Source organism: Haliotis rufescens, unplaced genomic scaffold (assembly GCF_023055435.1).
Source record: "Haliotis rufescens isolate VD_foot unplaced genomic scaffold, xgHalRufe1.0.p SCAF_16, whole genome shotgun sequence".
Lineage (NCBI taxonomy): Eukaryota > Metazoa > Mollusca > Gastropoda > Lepetellida > Haliotidae > Haliotis > Haliotis rufescens.
Genome location: NW_025963846.1, coordinates 13,705,354 through 13,725,354, shown reverse-complemented (window position 1 = coordinate 13,725,354; position 20,001 = coordinate 13,705,354). Strand labels below are relative to the sequence as shown.

The 20,001-nt window shown below is 39.5% G+C and overlaps 1 protein-coding gene across 2 annotated transcripts in view; it reads left to right on the top strand.

The window, feature by feature from the left end:
* LOC124136871 overlaps window positions 1-20,001 on the top strand; it is a 44,451-nt gene that overhangs the window by 519 nt on the left and 23,931 nt on the right. For both annotated transcript variants that reach the window (XM_048396893.1, XM_048396894.1), the window contains exons 2-8: window positions 286-521; window positions 4,485-4,725; window positions 6,162-6,308; window positions 7,887-8,002; window positions 10,085-10,225; window positions 16,626-16,758; window positions 19,088-19,268. In XM_048396893.1, the coding sequence (XP_048252850.1) occupies window positions 286-521; window positions 4,485-4,725; window positions 6,162-6,308; window positions 7,887-8,002; window positions 10,085-10,225; window positions 16,626-16,758; window positions 19,088-19,268 (1,195 nt within the window). The remainder of the gene's footprint in view (window positions 1-285; window positions 522-4,484; window positions 4,726-6,161; window positions 6,309-7,886; window positions 8,003-10,084; window positions 10,226-16,625; window positions 16,759-19,087; window positions 19,269-20,001) is intronic.

Here is a 20,001-nt window from a genome sequence, read left to right as displayed (position 1 = left end):
GAAGTGATGTGGATCATGTCTTGATAGTCAGCTCATTGCAACCTGGCAGGTTCCGTACCTTTTACACTGTAATGCTGTAAGATATATGTCTGAAAGTAGCATTTAAGGGTCCATAATCTGAGTATATTATAACAAGTATTTTTTCTCATTGAAAAACAAATGTCAATCTGAAATCTGTTGACTGTTGGCTTTAAATTTGAGTTATTACCTTAATTAATTGGTCAATTGTTGCCGTTTAAGAGAAACTTCTCTTTAAAGCTACTCACTCATTCTTTTTTTCTCCAGACAGTGAGAACATTGTTAACATGCCTGAGGCACTGCCTCGGTGGGCCAGGACAAGCCTGGGAGCAGGGGCTGGCTGTGCGCTGCTGATGTCCATGTACCTCATGTTCAGCACGCGCAAGAAGAAGTCCAGGACTAATATAGTTGTCTTCAGTCGTTATCCAACACCTGGTGCCACCAAGACAAGACTGGTGTCGGAACTGGGGCCAGGTGGGGCAGCGAGAGCTCAGCGATATATGGTAAGTCATTCTATCAAGTATAAAGTGAATTATCGTATTCGACGTAATAAGCGCCCCGCTCTAATAAGCGCCCACGGCGATATTTGCTAATATAATGGCTAATGAACAATCCCAATTAGCACCCTTTCGGATTGATCAATGTACACAAGACTTATTTATTCGCGTATAATACACACTCGTGTGTCATATGCACCCTTACTTATAGGCAATTAAATTCTGGAAAAATATATATGTCCTATATAAACATTTCAGGCGGTCAGCATAAACCACGAAATTTATGTTTTTTCTACCGAAATAATATTCTAATAGGAGCCTCATGTTTCTAATTTTGAGAGCGCCCTGTGCGCTTATTACGTCGAATACGGTATTTAGAGATTCTACCATGACAAAACTTTTTTGGGTTAGTGAAGATATTAAGTGAAACGTCATGGGTTTAGTCCATTGTTTTGAATGTTCATTTCAATTCAGGAAATACAGATAATAGTATTAAAACAAATAATGGCACTTTTTGTGCTTGTACATTATTAGTTTTTACATCAATATACAGTCAAGTCCCGTTAATCCGACATCGATGGTTGCATATGATTGTGTCGGATTAACGAGTATGTCGGATAAACGAAATTTAGTCATAGTTCGCAAAAGGTTGTTCTGACGTGACTTGTAATGGGATGGCCTCGTCGATAGCGAGAACTTGTATCTGATTTTAATAAGATTGAGGTAATCTAAGCATGGGAATTATCCTGTTTTCTTTATTTAAAGCTTTAATTGTTTATTGTTAAGCAAGTTTATCTCTGCAGCTTTGTAATATGCAGCTACCAGCCGACTCGCCTCGCATCAAAACACTGGCTGTTTACTCGCGGGCAGATGACCACGGAGTACGCTGATCACTGTGTTGGATTAACGAGACTGATTAATGAGTGATTTCAGCAATTCGTTGCCAATTAGGTGTGTCGGAGTCGGAGTGCGAGACTGTCGGATTAACGGGTCTAAATAGCACTGATTTAATTGGTTCCCATCATTAGTGTCGGATAAAGCCGATTGTCGGATTAACGAGTGTCGGATTAACAAGACTGGACTGTATGCTTTACTTGCATATGTGGCTGGCATAGATGTGGGAAGCAGTAAGGCCTTTATGTTTTTGGTTAACGAGAATGACCGCCAGAAAATCCAACTGAAATTAGAAAAAAATAAAATGAACTGTGACAAAAACAACCGAGCTGGTTCTGTCTTATAATTGGGTGAAATGCCTTGAGAAATGCTGATTAACGCATAAAAATCTTTGTAACAAAAAGCCCAATATATTATCTTTTGGAATTGTTTCATAAATCATACTTCTATGATGGTGTCACCTATGAAATTGTTTTTCATTCATTAGTAGTATTAGTAGCAGTACAAACCTGGAAATTAGAATTTAGAAACAATAATTTCTGACCACCTACATTGAATATTAGGCCAAACCATTTTTAAACCAATTAATGAATAATGGAAGCCTGAAAGAAAAGTGCACAAGAATTCCAAGGTTTAGTTCTACTCTGCACGATAATACATTTCTATTATGATGCCACACCGCTCGTTGTGAGCAGAAAATTTGATGTGAGAGTTGACTGTAGAAAAGTGCCAAATTTTAAGCTCTCTTCTGATGTCTTCCAAACTTGTAATATCCTCTTTCAGTTGACTTTTATCAATTTTTCTGCACAAAATGTGTTGCCACACTCCTTTTGAATATTGTTGCAATCTCATTAAAATCAGATCTTAGTTCTCGCTGCCCCTAAACAAAGATCTAAGGACATCCCATTACAGGTCACGTCAGACCGACCTTTTGCGAACTCTGACCGACCAATGGAATTACTGAATTACTGGAATTACTCAGAAGGCAGCTTTCTCGTGCTTTACAGCACTAATTTCAAATCGGCGACTATGCTTCGAAACATATTTTGACAAATTCTCGCTTAAAAATTTGAAACCTGAACAAAAGAACATTCTCGAATGGCTAATATATGGTCGAGATTGTATAGATTCAGTCGTTAAGCCTGTAGCTATCACTCGGAATACCCCATTTTAAAGTTTTCGAGGCTGCATGATGAGAAATCAAATTCCGCCTGTCACTTTCATGTTCTGGTAAGCGACGCTCTGATTGGTCGGATGAAAGGTCCTTCTGACGTGACCCCTAATGGGATGTCCTCAGATCTTTGTTTAGCGGTAGCGAGAACTAAGATCAGATTTTAATGAGATTGAATATTGTTGTTACCACAAGTCTGCAGTTCATGACCTGTAATTGTACATATAAATATTTAGAAATGCTTATCGACAATGACTGAGAAAAAAGAACTTTTCTATTGATATTATATTCCATGGTGATGCAGTCATTAAATCAGCTGTTTTAAACGGAGGTGGTTATTGTGATTTGATACCTCTGAATGACCAATCCAGGTTGAGTACGTTCCCAATGCATGTTAGAATGTTGATTTGATCATGATAATTATGATGAAGATTTGCTAAATGTCCTTGAAGTTTACTGTTTAACTTTTATGAAAGAATGCGAAGTTACTAGGGCTGGGACGGGTAACTCGGGTACCCGGTTTGGGTGGGTACTGAGTAGGACCCGGGTACCCACAGGACTACTCGGATCTGTGGTTAGTCATCATGGTCATGTGAGATATTGTTTAATGACAAAAAGTATCTAGAACTCTATGGTTACACTACAAGTCACTCATGTTCGCGTTTCTTTCTGACTATACACCCATTCCTTCTGATTTTTGATTTGGTTGAATAAAGATATAACTTAATTCAACTTCAGTGTATGAATGACCAGATTGTTTAATACGTGTACATAAATACATTTTGCTAGGGCTATGCTATGTCATTAGTCTGTAAACGGGGCTTTGCTGAAAATGAGTCCAAAGGTTTAATGCCATGTCTCTCTGTAATATATTTGAATTGAAGCATATCAAAATTTTAGTTTCAAAATATAATAAGAAGTCAAAATGGGATTTTTCACTCAAAAGGTCCCTCGTCTCATGGTTGTCACAAATACTGTATTCATCATATTGAGAGCACTTACCAACTTCTAGCGCCTCTGGCCTAGACTGAACCATTTACATGACAGTACATATTTTGTTGTGTATGTAACAGATTTTTACCGAAAACCACAACACAGAAGGTGTATATTATTGCCAAGTAGTTTCAATCTCATTAAAATCAGATCGTAGTTCTCGCTACTGCTGAACAAAGATCTGAGGACATCCCATCATGCCCATTACGGGTCACGTCAGAACGACCTTTCGCAAATTTTGACCGACCAATGAAATGACTGACAAGAAATCGACATTAGCAACATTTTGACATATTCTCGATTAAAAAAATTAAAACTGACAGGAAGAACATTCTGGAATGGCTTATAGATGGCCTAGATTGTATGGATATAATCATAAAACCCATAACTGTTGTTCGGAATACCCCGTGTTAACGTTTTTGTGGTTGCATGATTAGAAAACACATTCCGACTGTCACTTTCATGATCTGGTAAGCGACGCTCTGATTGGTCGGATGAAAGGTCGTTCTGACGTGACCCTTAATGGGATGTCCTCAGATCTTTGTTTAGCGATAGGGAGAACTAAGATCTGATTTTAATGAGATTGCAAGTAGTTTTAGTTTCAATGACATTGAAACACTACTGCTCAATTTCTGAATAAAAAGCTATCTTGTTGTGAATGGATTAAATAAAATGCTCTCCCCCTTTTAAAATTTCCTAAGCACCTGGGTCTCATTACCAGTGATTACAGCGAATATGGTATCCTTTGGCGATAATGAGAATGAGTTTCTCCTGAACAGCCACTTCTGGTGTTGTTGTATGGCCTAGTATTTATTCAAGTGTTCAGCAATCAGATCTGATGTCCTCTTTTCATAATGACGGTAGTAATTAATGGACTTCCATGAAACAATTGTCAAACCATTCTCTTTCAGAGCGAGCACCTCTTTAGTGAACTGACAAAGTTCCAATCAAATGGTGACTCCCCAGCGCCCCATGTGACGGTCTCTTACAGCGGAGCCACGGAGCCTCAGATGGACCGATGGCTGCAGCGGAGATTTGCCAAGATGGATGTCTCATGGTCTCCCCAAATGCCGGGTCTGTGTCTTGGCGAGAAGCTGGCATACGCTTTCCGTGAGAGCTTCTCACAGAACCACACTTACACCATTGTTATTGGTAGGTTACTTGAGAATATTTGGGCAGAGTTAGTTAGAGAGTCTAAGTCTGTTGTCCAGGCAACAACAGGTATAGGCATGAAATGTTCTGTTGTCCTGGCAACAAGAGATATAGGCATGAAATGTTCTGTTGTCCAGGCAACAAGAGGTATAGACATGAAATGTTCTGTTGTCCAGGCAACAAGAGGTATAGACATGAAATGTCCTGTTGTCCAGACAACAAGAGGTATAGACATGAAATGTTCTGTTGTCCAGGCAACAAGAGGTATAGACATGAAATGTTCTGTTGTCCAGGCAACAACAGATATAGACATGAAATGTTCTGTTGTCCATTCAACAACAGGTATAGGCATGAAATGTTCTGTTGCCCAGACAACAACAGGTATGGACATGAAATGTTCTGTTGTCCATGCAACAACAGGTATGGACATGAAATGTTCTGTTGTCCAGTGTTTCATTTAGGGCTGGGATGGGTAATGTGGGTGCTCGGGTCAGATGGGTCCTGAGTAGGACCCGGGTACCCAAAGGATTACCCGGACCTGTGGTTGGTCATATGATATTGTTTAATGAGAAAAAAATTACTAAAATTCCACGGTTACACTACCCGTCACTAATGTTTGTATTTCTTTCTGCCTATGCACGCATTCCTTCTGACTTTTTTATGTTTAAACATAGAGAGAGCTTCAGTGTATGCATTAGTCCTGCACCATGACCGTGGAATATATTTATTTTATGAAAAACTAATAATCTAGAAATGCATACAAAAGCAAGTCTAGCCAGCTCAAGCTAGCTCTATTCCACACCATGACCGTGGAATATATTTATTTTATGAAAAAATAATAATCTAGAAATGCATACAAAAGCAAGTCTAGCCAGCTCAAGCTAGCTCTATCAGCATAGGGAATTTTTATTATTTTTAGAGTCAAGAAGGATATTGTGTAATATAAGATTTCAGAGACTAAATGTTAGTCTATGTATGCATGACCAGATCGTTTTATATGTCTATCTGAATACTTTTTGTCTGGATCCGGAAAAACAATTACCATTCGGACCTTTTATACCCAACTCTTGAGACCTACTGCGGGTATCCGGGTAGGGTCGGGTTAATAGAGGGTTGGGTACCTGGGTAGTAAATTTGGACTCGTTTCAGCCCTATAGTTTCATTGTCCAGGCAACAACAGGTACATAGACATGAAATGTTCTGTTGTCCAGGCAACAACTGCAGCAGTTAAGATATAACACCCTCTAATCTTCCAACGACCCGACACAGTGATTGCATAAAACACGTGTTTATTTCAGAAGGAGGCAACAGGAAGAAGAAAGGAAACGCACCTCAACACAATAAGAGTTATGCAAGGGAGAGAACTCTCACTCCCATCTAACCCATGCATACCTGTAATGGCGCTGGTGTACAATTAAGTGTTCTGTTTTATTCAGGGAGTGACATCCCAGGAATCACCACCGACATCCTGAAAGAAGCCATGACACTACTGCATTCTCCCAGCACAGACGTCGTTCTGGGCAAGGCAGAAGATGGGGGATACTATCTCATAGGAATGCAAGACAGCTGCAAGGGACTTGTTGGTAGGTACATTATCAGATGCGCAAGGCTGAAGATGGGATTATCCTTAACAGAAAAAGAGACACTGTGCCTTGTCCATGTTGTCTGCGGGTCTGTTCAATAAGCATCTATATTTGTAATTGGGAAAGATGAAAATGGGTATTATTGAGGCATGAGAGAGAATGTTAACTGTTATATTCATCACTTATGAGTGATTGGGAACTGAAATAAAAAGCACTCTCTCTTTGACATGTGAAACATTCACTCGGCTGCAAACTTCAAGAGTTCACTGGCATGTAACAAGTTTGTTTGTTTGTTTGTTTGTTGTTTAACGCTGCACTCAGCAATATTCCAGCTATATGATGGCGGTCTGTAAGTTATTGAGTCTGGACCAGACAATCCATTGATTGACATCATGAGCATCGATCCACGCAATTGGGATACAGTGACATGCATCAGTCAAATGAGCAAGCCTGACACCCGATCCTGTTAGTTGCCTCTTACGACAAGCATAGTCGCCTTTGACAACAAGAATGGGTTGCTGAAGACCTGTAACAAGTAAGCTATTATGTAGCATTCATTTATCTGCCTCCATTTATTCCATAATAATGTATGCTCCCTAGAGCGGATGACAATAATCGTTCCCGAGCGCTATGCATCTTGGGAATGTAATATGGTGATTGACCATGCATGTCTAATACATTAAACATTATCTGGACCATCCCAAGTCTGTTTGTCATTATTAAGAAGCAAAGACTACATATTAAATGTCCATTGGCCTGTTGCCATGGTGTTCTTTGTTTAAATCGTAAGTGTATCGACTGCTACACCTCACATGTTCAGTAGGGCTGACAACAACACTTTTATGACTTTTATTTATGTCAAGCAACAGCCCAGGCTATAATTAGTCTCCAGCACTCTATAGCTTGTCTTAGGTGGCAACTCAGTTAGTGTGGGTGGTCAGACGAGGTTCACTATACTCTGATGGTGTGGAGTGTTACTTGTAATATCAATCACTAGTTTATGTTGTCCATTCTTACAGGCCTCTCTGATATAGCTGGATTATTGCTGAGTGAGGGTTAAAGGCAAAAATCAAAAATTAATTAAATGTTAAAGCTTTAAACTGTTCCAGGTGTGAATTAAAATTTAAAAAAAATATTAAATTAAAATAGAAGTCCAGAAATAATGTAGACTTTTGTCTCTTAGATACAAACTCTACCTCAAGCCTCTAATTTTGCTGCTTTGTCACTAGGGCTGTATGGACGAAGAAGCACTAAGAAATAAGTCATCTTCAAATGAAAGTGTTTGAGTGTGTCTATTTTTTTAATTCGAGTCTCGGTCAGACAACCAGTGATTCATGAATATGTTTTTGTGAATGTTTACTTTTGTCACTTTTTAAAGTTTTGATACATAAACATAACAGTAAAAGAAAATATGTAAAAGTTTACATGCTTAGAGTGTTTTTTTTCCATAGATTCCTATCAGACAACACACCATTTGTGAAATCTTCTAGGAAAACGTGGGGTTCCCCTGATGAAACTAGGGTTGTATTTGCTGATGTACCTAGACAGGAAATGTATGACTATTATATGTTTCCATAGATGAATTGTTCAAGGGAATCAAATGGGGCAGTGAGGAAGTGTTTCAGCAGCAGGCGGTAGCATGCCGTCGTCTCAACCTGAAGGTACACCTGCTCCCAACAGTCCTCAATGATGTGGTGAGTTGTTGTCTTAAACTATGGAGTAACCGGTGAAATCATCAGTACATGAAACCACTCATTTCCATCCTGCCCTGTTCATAGGGCACTGCAATTCTCAGTGCGGAGTTGCATCCCTTAGGCGAGGCAGAAACCTATGGTCTAATTCTAGTTCTCCCCAATTTTGTTTCTGGGTTTGTCAGCACCATACCCATGCTCGTGGGTTTAACCAAAGTGGTAAATGTCTCAAGACATGCGTCACTTTGGAATTCCCTCCCACAGCAAGCTGACACGCCATTATATCACTGGAATACTGTTTAACGCGGCATTAATCTCAACTCTATCACTGTAGCAAGTGTTGATTGACTGTAAAGTTGCACCAATATTTTGTTTCAGTGAAAATATTTGCATATGTTATGTAAATAAAATCCCATTCTCTAGACCACTGGGGATTCGAGTCAATACTATGGATCCCAGCAACCTGGTATGTACCGGTATAATTCTCTAGACCACTGGGGATTCGAGTCAATACTATGGATCCCAGCAACCTGGTATGTACCCGTATAATTCTCTAGACCACTGGGGATTCGAGTCAATACTATGGATCCCAGCAACCTGGTATGTACCGGTATAATTCTCTAGACCACTGGGGATTCGAGTCAATACTATGGATCCCAGCAACCTGGTATGTATCCGTATAATTCTCTAGACCACTGGGGATTCGAGTCAATACTTTGGATCCCAGCAACCTGGTATGTACCGGTATAATTCTCTAGACCACTGGGGATTCGAGTCAATACTATGGATCCCAGCAACCTGGTATGTACCCGTATAATTCTCTAGACCACTGGGGATTCGAGTCAATACTATGGATCCCAGCAACCTGGTATGTACCCGTATAATTCTCTAGACCACTGGGGATTCGAGTCAATACTATGGATCCCAGCAACCTGGTATGTACCCGTATAATTCTCTAGACCACTGGGGATTCGAGTCAATACTATGGATCCCAGCAACCTGGTATGTACCGGTATAATTCTCTAGACCACTGGGGATTCGAGTCAATACTATGGATCCCAGCAACCTGGTATGTACCGGTATAATTCTCTAGACCACTGGGGATTCGAGTCAATACTATGGATCCCAGCAACCTGGTATGTACCGGTATAATTCTCTAGACCACTGGGGATTCGAGTCAATACTATGGATCCCAGCAACCTGGTATGTACCCGTATAATTCTCTAGACCACTGGGGATTCGAGTCAATACTTTGGATCCCAGCAACCTGGTATGTACCGGTATAATTCTCTAGACCACTGGGGATTCGAGTCAATACTTTGGATCCCAGCAACCTGGTATGTACCGGTATAATTCTCTAGACCACTGGGGATTCGAGTCAATACTATGGATCCCAGCAACCTGGTATGTACCTGTATATATGTTGTTTGTGGTAGGAGGCGACTGAATGGATCAGCTGGTCAGACACGGTAACTTGGTTGATGTCATGTTATTTAATCCAAATTGCATGAATCCATGCTCATGATGTCAGTCACTGGATTGTCTGATCCAGTCTCCATTATTTATGTATTGACGTCATATAGCTGGAATAAAGCGGTGTTAAGCACCAAATTTACAAACATTTTAGCTTCATATTTAATATTCCTTGAGGTCTTATCCAACTGGGGGGTCAAGGGTTGCCCGACTGTCTCATGCACTCACCTTGCTGAGCCATGGTGCTTCATACAGATGTTACAGACACCCTTGATTGGGGTTGAATCTCAGAATAACACTTGGTTTGAAATTTTTAGTGAAAAATATATGTTGGCACATGGGGGATAACAAAGACATTTGAAATTATTTTTTGTTCTTCATAAAGAATATCTGAGTATAATACCATGTGCACCATTATGACTACTCCATAGCATGCTTTTGTTGCCTCAGTCTGTCTGTGATTAATGTTGATAACTGACACCTCAGCAGTTCTGGCGTAGAGAACGGCTGAGTGGTCAAAGTGTTCACTCACATCGCATTGGTGATCAACGTTCAGCCCCCACATGAACCAACAGGAGGTTTTTTGAGTGATTTAACTGTGGATATTTTCAGGATTATCCTGAAGATTTACCAGTTCTGGAGGCCAAAGTTGGAGTGCCACGCTCGGAGCTGAAACATCCACACTGGAGCGTCATCATCCCAACATATAACGAGGCTGATAACATTGCTCGCACTCTCCGGGATTTGCTGAGGGTAATGTTCTCAACTGTTTGACTGTTAGTAGTGTTATGACCATTCAAGCATTTCTATAGACCTGCTCAGGGGCTGATATTTGCTCCTAAGTCTGAAGAAAATTACCAGATTTGAATAAACAATCCTGCAGTTCATGTCAGTTTTATTGTGATGGATTTGAAGAGGCAGTTTCACATCTTCCCGAGGCAAGAGAGTTAACTGACTATAAAAGTCCAGTTTCCACCCTTGCCAACTAGGCTGGTATTATGGAGTTACATTTTGGCTGTACTAACTAGTCAATGCATAGTCCAATTAAAATCGCGCACCGAAATCAAAATCCGGGTCGTAAACTGTCGGGCCGATTTCGATCGATTGCAGGATTTGCAAAGCATGTGCACCGCCAACTCGTTGTCAGCAGATATTTTCCAAATCTTTTCATGTTTTTAATCAAGGTGCTCACGTGATTTGATGCATTTCGCGATGTAAGACCCGTTTCATCACAAAATAGATCTTGATTATCGATCAGATCGTCCTGACTGGGCGCCACCATTTTGTGTGAAGCAAACGCAAGTGATACGAGAGGTGGAATCTGATTGGTCCATAGGAGAGGCTTAGAAGGGACATAACTGGTAATAGCCACTGATGGCACTACGATCAAGCCCAATAATTCCAGCCTAGTTCGGCAAGGGTGGAAACTGGACTTTTAAAGCCAGTTAACTCTCTTGCCTCGGGAAGATGCAATTTCATGGTGAAGAAATATGACAAAGACGTCAAGGTTTTGATGCTTGGATTTATGTTATTGAATGCAATGTTAATGTACTTCTCGATTTAAAAAAATAGAAAATTCAAACAATTCCCAGTTTTGAACAAAATAACGATTGTTTCCAGATTTGCCTGCATAGGGCTTTTAGTTTGGAATCCTAGATAAATGCCTGCCATTTAATCCGAAGTGATGACATGACACTATGTTATGGATTTACGCTTACAATCATAGTCTAATAGTAGCACCAGCTTTCTGGAATATAATGAGACTAGAGAGACACATAGTTATATCCAGAGTGACTGTGTTATAGAAGATAAGAAGCACATTGTTATAACCAGTGACACATTGTTATGACAAAAAGGAGCACATTGTTATGACCAGAAAGCGACATATTGTTATAACCAGAGTGACACATTGATATAACCAGAATGACATTGTTATAACAAGATAAAGAACACATTGTTAAAACCAGAATGACACCTTATATCACCTTATGTGAATGTTTCTAATTTTACCTTATCCTGACTCGTAATATTTACTTATCTCTCTCTTTTCTGAAAGGGAGTGGAAACTTCCTGAAATGTTTTCCCAGAAAATAACAGCTCATCCGAACGCACCCTTTGAACCACTCATACGCACCAGAACCAAATGACAAAGCTGGTGACTTGTCACACTCTCATTATCGTGCCAACTGAGTCTGTCGTCGGTCATCCGAACCATCCAATGAAAATAAACTTCTTTTTGCAATTGTTTTTGCTCAGATTACATTATTCTGACCTTTATTCATCATATGTAATAATTTGTTCACATCACTGCTTCGATGTATCTGTACCAAACAATTGGTCAAGAGTTTTGGCCAGTTTGCGAGATCCAAGGGGTTCACAGCAGTTAAAGCCACTACTTAATCACCTATCTATCAGCTATCAGCTCTGTTTTAACCCTGGGTTTTGGAATCAAACTCACCAATGAATGTTTCAAAATTGATAGCCTTTCTGAGATCATACAGGCTTGAAGATAAACAAATGAAATTCAGAGCCTTGATCAGCCTGGCATTTGAATGTGGTGCTTAAATATCTCACCTGTAATGCTTATGAACTTCTACGACAAGCTCACTTTGAACATCTGACCCAGAAGACATTATTTCTACTGGCCCTAGCCACGGCAGCCAGGATGTCAGAAATAGAAGCGATTGATTTCTCCCGTTCAAGATTCGACAGTGGCGAACATGCATGGCGCATCTCAGACTTAGATGGGATTTCATCACTAAACATCAGTTTCACGTTCCTCCACTCTCATCCATCTTGGGATCAGAGGACGCTGAAGATTTGTCGTTATGCCCAGTTCGTGTATTACGTATGTACCACCAGACAACAAGTTCCAGAAGATAGGGACTAAGAAGACTTCCATTCTGCAATCTCATTAAAATCAGACCTCAGTTCTCGCTACTGCTAAACAAAGATCTGAAGACATCCCATTAGGGGTCACGTCAGAACGACCTTTCATCCGACCAATCAGAGCATCGCTTATCAGATTATGAAAGTGACAGTCGGAATGTGATTTCTAATCATGCAACCTTGAAAACTTTAGCTCCGAGCGAAAGTAACGGGGTTAACGACTGAATCCATACAATCTAGACCATCTGTTAGCCATTCCAGAATGTTCTTTTGTTCAGGTTTCAAATGTGTAATCAAGAATTTGTCAAAATATGTTTCGAAGCATAGTTGCCAATTTGAAATAAGTGCCGTTAAGCACGAGAAAGCTGCCTTCTGATTGGTCATTGCATTGGTTGGTCAAAGTTCGCGCAAGGTCGGTCTGACGTGACCCGTAATAGGATGTCCTCAGTTCTGTAGCGAGAACTAAGATCTGATTTTAATGAGATTGTCCATTCTGTTAACCAGGAATAGTTCAGCAGAAGTCTCCAGAACAACCATTTCCTGCTGGATGAGAGATGTAATGTTCAGAGCCTACAAGGCAGCCGGACTGGATTCACCATCAGCATTCAACCCGCGTGAAGTGAGAGCCATAGTGTCTATCCTAGCTCTTCATGGCAACTGCTCCATCCAAACGATTATGGAAGGTTGTTTTTGGAGATCAGACACTGTCTTTGCTGATCATTATATCAGAGATTTCTCCACACAAAATGTTGCTGGAAGTGATCAGTTTGGACCATTAGTAGTTGCACAACAACTGACAGTGCCCACTGGAAGACAGACCTTCCTACAAGTATTCACCCACTATCACACAGACTTGCTAACTTCAGGTTACTGTCCCGTAACCACTGACCAAGAGTCCATGTCCCTGTTTTACTGCGTGCTTCAGAGCATGAGTGAAAACTATTATGTTGAATTTATGACCTTCTCTTAACACTATAATTGTTTAAAGTAAGCGGGAAAAATTATTTTCCTTAGCAAACTTTACTAAATCCACAAAATCTATAAGATTTTCTCCTCTCTTTCACAAGAAGGAGGTGGTAGCCCGTATGGATATAATGAAGAATTAAGATTAGCATGTTCTCAAGGGGTTGTTGGAACAGATCTTGATCTGAATCACACACACACAGGTGGAACCCGCCACCTACCGTGGGATTCAAGCAGTTAGTATGTTTCAGGGTAAGGTAAAAATATCATTTCTACTTGGGGGCACGGGGGGCCCAGTCATCTAAGGCGCCGCGATTCGCTGTGCAGAGTTGCGTCCCTTGGGCACGCCAGAAACCTATGATTGTGGGTTCGAATCCCGGTTCGCCCCAATTATGTTTCTAGGTTTGTCAGGACCATACCCGTGCTCGTGGGTTTCACCGAAGTGGTAAACGTCTAAGACCTGCATCACTTCGGGCTTTCCTCCCACATTAAGCTGACACGCCGCAATATAACTGGAATACTGTTAAAAGCGGCGTAAAAACCCAACTTACTCACTCACTCATTTCTACTTATCCTGACTCATACGTTACAGTGTTCACCCACTCATTCCTTCTTCCCCTGTGTTTCGGACGGAAGGTAAGAGAATGGGAGAGTTAACGACTTGGTCAAATGGTTCCAGTGAGCATGTGTGGCTCAAGGGGTGTGTTCGGGTGAGCTGTTTTTTTCTGTTTTTCTGGGAACACAGTTCAGGAATTTTCCACACCTTTCGGATAAGAGAGAGATAAGCAATTAGCATGAGTCAGCAAAGTATAAATGATATTTTTGTTCATACATTTCCATAAGGCATAAACACTATTAAAATGGCTTGAAACTTTTCATATTTGAAAATAAATATCTCATTTCAATCAATACTATATGTCAGATAAAACTTGAGTGTCAACACCTGTTGGGTTAGTAAAGGACTAGAACAGAATTTAAATCCTAAAACTATGAACATTTTGTACAATGTAGATATAGCATAAATTAATAAATATAAAATTTATGAATATTAGTCATTCCATTGCTGTTCTGAATGTTCCATGTGTGAAAGGATACCAGATTAAGTATGAATCGACACAGGTATATGTGTATCACATATCATATCGTCTGAGAATATTTTTTTGCTGCATCGATATTTGGTGAATCGTTGCATCCCTAAAGCACAGTATTCAAAAAGAAAGAAAATAGAAAAATGTTGGTCTTTTCAATATTAGAAATATGTATTTTTCTGATAGTCTTAATTTGACAATACAAGCTCATGTTGCATGAAAAATTGGTATCTCATTTCTTACCCTAATCCTGGACTGTTTTCTTTAGCAATCTACAGTTTTGTTAATAAAAAAGAAAATTCCATACAATGTTTATATGTGAGAAAAACACAAACAAATTAAACCTCCAATATATGTGATAATTAAGTCATATGTTTAGGTAATTGCTTGATAATGGTAACTGCATATATATAGGTGCTTGTGTTTGTGACAGTTATTATCTTGTTTATGCTTTCAATACATAAATCATAGAGTTTCTCTGCTGAACATGGAACAACTGTGCCATCTTCATCAAATTACTGTTCCTGAATATGGACGTATGGTAGAAGTGAATCAGCAATTTCAAGCTGTTGGCTGATACAGTTGTTGTCTTTCCACAACACATTGTTTCTACAAAATTTGAGTCACACATTTAAGGACAAAATTTAAAGACTGCCTCCATGGTCTAGTGGATACAGCATCTGCCGTGAGAGGTGAAGGTTGGGGGTGCGATCCCCAGCCACATCATACCAAGTGATTTTAAAAGAGTACTTCTTGTTAACCTGCCTGGCACATGGCATTAAGGGGATAAGGGTCGGCTTGGAGTCCGTATACAGTGTTGAAGTGGGGTATTCTTATTAAGCTACAATATGGTATCCCAATTGGATAGCACTATAATACTGGTAGCCACAAGCAGCACCCCTCCCCACACACACTTGTGCATGCATGTTGCTATATAAGTGGCGTGTTATTAAACCCCACTTCACCTCACCTCAACAAAATTTTAAAGGCCTTTTCAAGTTAATGAGAACACTTTTTAAGGCTGGAAGTAAGGCCCCACTGTGATCCCTAACAAATTTATGAAGGCATCTTTACTTTATTTCTTGCCCCCATTTGTACATGTGACCACACTATTAAAGTGCTCAGGTACTCAACAGTTTTAGTGATATTTATCGATCAGATTTTGGACATCTTTTGCTATTTGATGTTAAATATATTACAGAGGTATGTCTAATATATTTTGTAAACAGCAGAACAAGTTAACCATGGTTGAGAAATTCAAGGCTTTTACAAGGCTTTTTAATGAAGTTTAGGGCCTTTTGAAGGCAGATTCAAAATTAGTGCTTTTTCAAGCCTGTGAGAAGTTTTCTATAGTAGAATTTAGAAAGAAAGCAGCATATTTGATGAAAGGAGATAATGTATTCAGAACAATAGGTATGTTTGACTTTGTTGAGAAATAAAAAAACAACAACTAAAGAAATGATAAGGACTGCAGCAAGACTATTTTAAATATGTTTCTTATGTAAGTATAATATGTAAAATGAAACACTTGGCAATTATTTTAACATTGTTAATTTACCTGCATTTTCTGATACATTCTGCATGTTCTAAATTCTAAAAAATAAAAACGTCATGGAGTAGTTTTCTAATGAAATAAGTCTCGGAAATTAGACATCATATGTACAGGCTAATTTTTACATTCAAAATATGGCAATGATTGTGAACAAAAAGATGATATTTATGGATGTCAACTTCTTTATTATAAGGAACTACACCGAAACGTCGCACTAATTGTAATAAAGAAGTTGTTCATCCACAGAACTTGTCTTTCTTCATCACACCAACTTTTAAATGCCACTAAAAGAAGTTGACCAATGAATCTTTTTATGTGATAATGATCCTGATAGGAGTCTAATAGAATCCCAATAAGATTCAATAGAATCAATTCATTTTCAATTCCATTGTTCCCTTGTACGCTGTGAATCAAAGACTGAAGTAATGGGAGACCTGCCATGCAGAGTTGTCTCCCTTAGGCATGCCAGACACCTATTATCATGAATTCGAATCCCGGTTTGCCCAGATTATATCTAGGTTTGTCAGCAACCTGATCTTGGATTTCACCAAAGTGGTAAATTTCTAAGACCTGTATACCTGTGATATATCTGAAATACTGTTCAAAGAAGGTCAAGCCAAACACACTCACTCACTCGACACTATGAATGTATTTATTTCAGAGGGTAAGCTCTACGGACAATATCGCGGAAATTGTTGTGTCAGATGGAGGAAGTTCAGATGACACAGTTCAGATCTGTCAGGAGTTTGCAAGGTCATCCCCTGTAAAGGTCAAGGTTGTTTCAAGTAAACCTGGTGAGTATTTGTTTTCATATTTACAGCTACTGTGATAATCATTAGTGAGTGAATGAGTATGGTTTTACTCCGCTTTTAGCAATATTCCAGCAATATCACGGCGGGGGACACCAGAAATGGGCTTCACACATTGTACCCATGTCGGGAATCGAACCCAGATCTTCCGCGTGACGAGCTAACGCTTGAACCACTAGGCTACCCGACCACCCCTTAAGGAAGTGCAAAGAAACGTAGTGAACTTTGAATACACATGACTAACTCCAGAACACGGCCACCATACTTGTCATGGAGATGAGAAATGTCAGCATGTAGTTCTGGTTTTCTAGAACTTCACTGGTTAAAAGGCGCTGCAATAATGAAATACAAGATCCTTATACTGGTTTTCAATGCCTGACAAGTCCTAGATCTGGAATGTCTTCAGGGACTGCATCATGAACTCATGGTTGGTGATCTCAACTTTACAACAGCATCGCCTTGCGCTGGAAGACTACCAAACAACAACAGAAGCACTCAGAAACTGATCCTGATGTTGATAGTGGTAATGATCACTTGATCATGGTATTGATCTTGCAAGCTGTTGATCACTTAATCTTGTTATTGGTCTTGGTATTGATCACTTAATCTTGTTATTGTTCTTGGTATTGATCATTTGATCCTGGTATTGATCTTGCATGCTGTTGATCCTAGTGATCAAATTTACAATAAAATAATTTTCCCATAATCTGTAATCAACATATGGGTACACATGCATTATACCGGACACCAATCCGCCATGTTTGTTTGATGCTACTAATAATGTAGTTTGTATCTACTATGGTAATTCAAGATTTCACAAAATCATTTAATTCAAACTGTTGAGTGGGGGTCAAGCCCCCCAAACCCCTGATGTCTTTGCAAGGCGACAAAAATGGCGCCTGAAAAACATAGAAACAGTTACTAAGGAATGACCTCGTGCACATCCTTACCAAAATGGCGGAAGGTGCATTTTTGTCCAACATATGCATGTTCAAAACAATAAGAACAATATTGGTTACAATTGATTCCCTGTTTTACATCTCACACCATGATTTTCACAACTTTGCGATTACCTACCTTATGCATATGAATTTGATAAACAGAGTCTATCCACTGTAAATGGGCACAGTACCATATTCAGGCTGGAACTAGGTCAAACTGTGTTCTGCTTATAATGAACTGGCACATGGACTCTGTCTTCATCTCATTGTTGCAGCAAACTTTCTAACAAATGTCATTTCAGGGACTAAATAAAACTTAAACTAACCAACTAACAACATATCAGTTGACAAAATATCCCATTTTATAAACAATTGTTTCAAAAAATAGAAATGCATGAAAAATAGAAATGCATGTTTTCTATTCATTTATTCATAAGTCCCATAGAGTTTCCATAATTAACCCTAACCAACTAACAACATATCAGTTGACAAAATATCACATTTTATAAACAATTGTTTAAAAAAATAGAAATGCATGAAAAATAGAAATGCATGTTTTCTATTCATTTACTCATAAGTCCCATAGAGTTTCCATAATTACCCCTAACCAACTAACAACATATCAGTTGACAAAATATCACATTTTATAAACAATTGTTTAAAAAAATAGAAATGCATGAAAAATAGAAATGCATGTTTTCTATTCATTTACTCATAAGTCCCATAGAGTTTCCATAATTACCCTTAAGTCCCATAGAGATTCCAGAATTACCCTTAAGTCCCATAGAGTTTTCAGAATTACCCTTAAGTCCCATAGAGTTTCCAGAATTACCCTTAAGTCCCATAGAGTTTCCAGAATTACCCTTAAGTCCCATAGAGTTTTCAGAAAACTTTTACAAATAGACCACAGCGATATGGCTGGCTTGGAATAAAAGGCTTATACAATATTCCAGGTTCGCTGGCACCCCTGTGTCACAGTAAGAGGTTTGTTTTTTCTGAATTAAGACAAAAAAAAAATGTTCTGACATCCAGGTAAAACTTTAACTGAAATCAACAAAACAGAGACCCACCTGCCTGAACCGATTTTCAAAAGTCATATCCTGAGAATATGTATTTTGTGTATTTATTATTGGTGTACAGAGTCAATGTGGTAAAATTAAAAATTATATGAAAGGAAAACAGTGTTAGAGTTGACTTGGGGAGAATTAAAATGTTCAAACAAAAGTAAAAAGAGCAAAGATGTTAAAGAATGATATTTTTAATTAGATATGCATATTGTATGCTTTTGTTGTGCTTCTGCAAAATTTGTGGGTTTGTTCGTAAAGCAAGAAAATAGATTGTGGTATCCTAATGTACATCTGTGAATGTTCCAGGACGGGGGATACAGCAGCAAACCGGGGTAATGGCATCGACCGGCTCCCTGCTCCTGTTCCTGCATGCCGACACCCTGCTGCCCCAGGACTTTGATGTCCTCAGCTGTGAGGCCCTGGCCACACCAGGGAATGTGGCCTCTGCATTCAACCTAGACTTTGATGGTTTACACCCTGAATACAGGTAAGAGGGGCACCTTGCTGTCATTGTTTGATGGTTTACACCTGGAATACAGGTAGGAGGGGCACCTTGCTGTCATTGTTTGATGGTTTACACCTGGAATACAGGTAAGAGGGGCACCTTGCTGTCATTGTTTGATGGTTTACACCCGGAATACAGGTAAGAGGGGCACCTTGCTGTCATTCTTTGATGGTTTACATCCGGAATACAGGTAAGAGGGGCACCTTGCTGTCATTCTTTGATGGTTTACATCTGGAATACAGGTAGGAGGGGCACCTTGCTGTCATTGTTTGATGGTTTACACCTGGAATACAGGTAGGAGGGAACCTTGCTGTCATTGTTTGATGGTTTACACCTGGAATACAGGTAGGAGGGAATCTTGCTGTCATTGTTTGATGGTTTACAGCTGGACTACAGGCAGGAGGGTACCTTGCTGTCATTGTTTGATGGTTTACACCTGGAATACAGGTAGGAGTGGTACCTTACTGTCATTGTTTGATGGTTTACACCTGGAATACAGGTAGGAGGGAACCTTGCTGTCATTGTTTGATGGTTTACACCTGGACTACAGGTAGGAGGGTACCTTGCTGTCATTGTTTGATGGTTTACACCTGGAATACAGGTAGGAGGGAGCCTTGCTGTCATTTTTTGATGGTTTACACCTGGACTACAGGCAGGAGGGTACCTTGCTGTCATTGTTTGATGGTTTACACCTGGAATACAGGTAAGAGGGGCA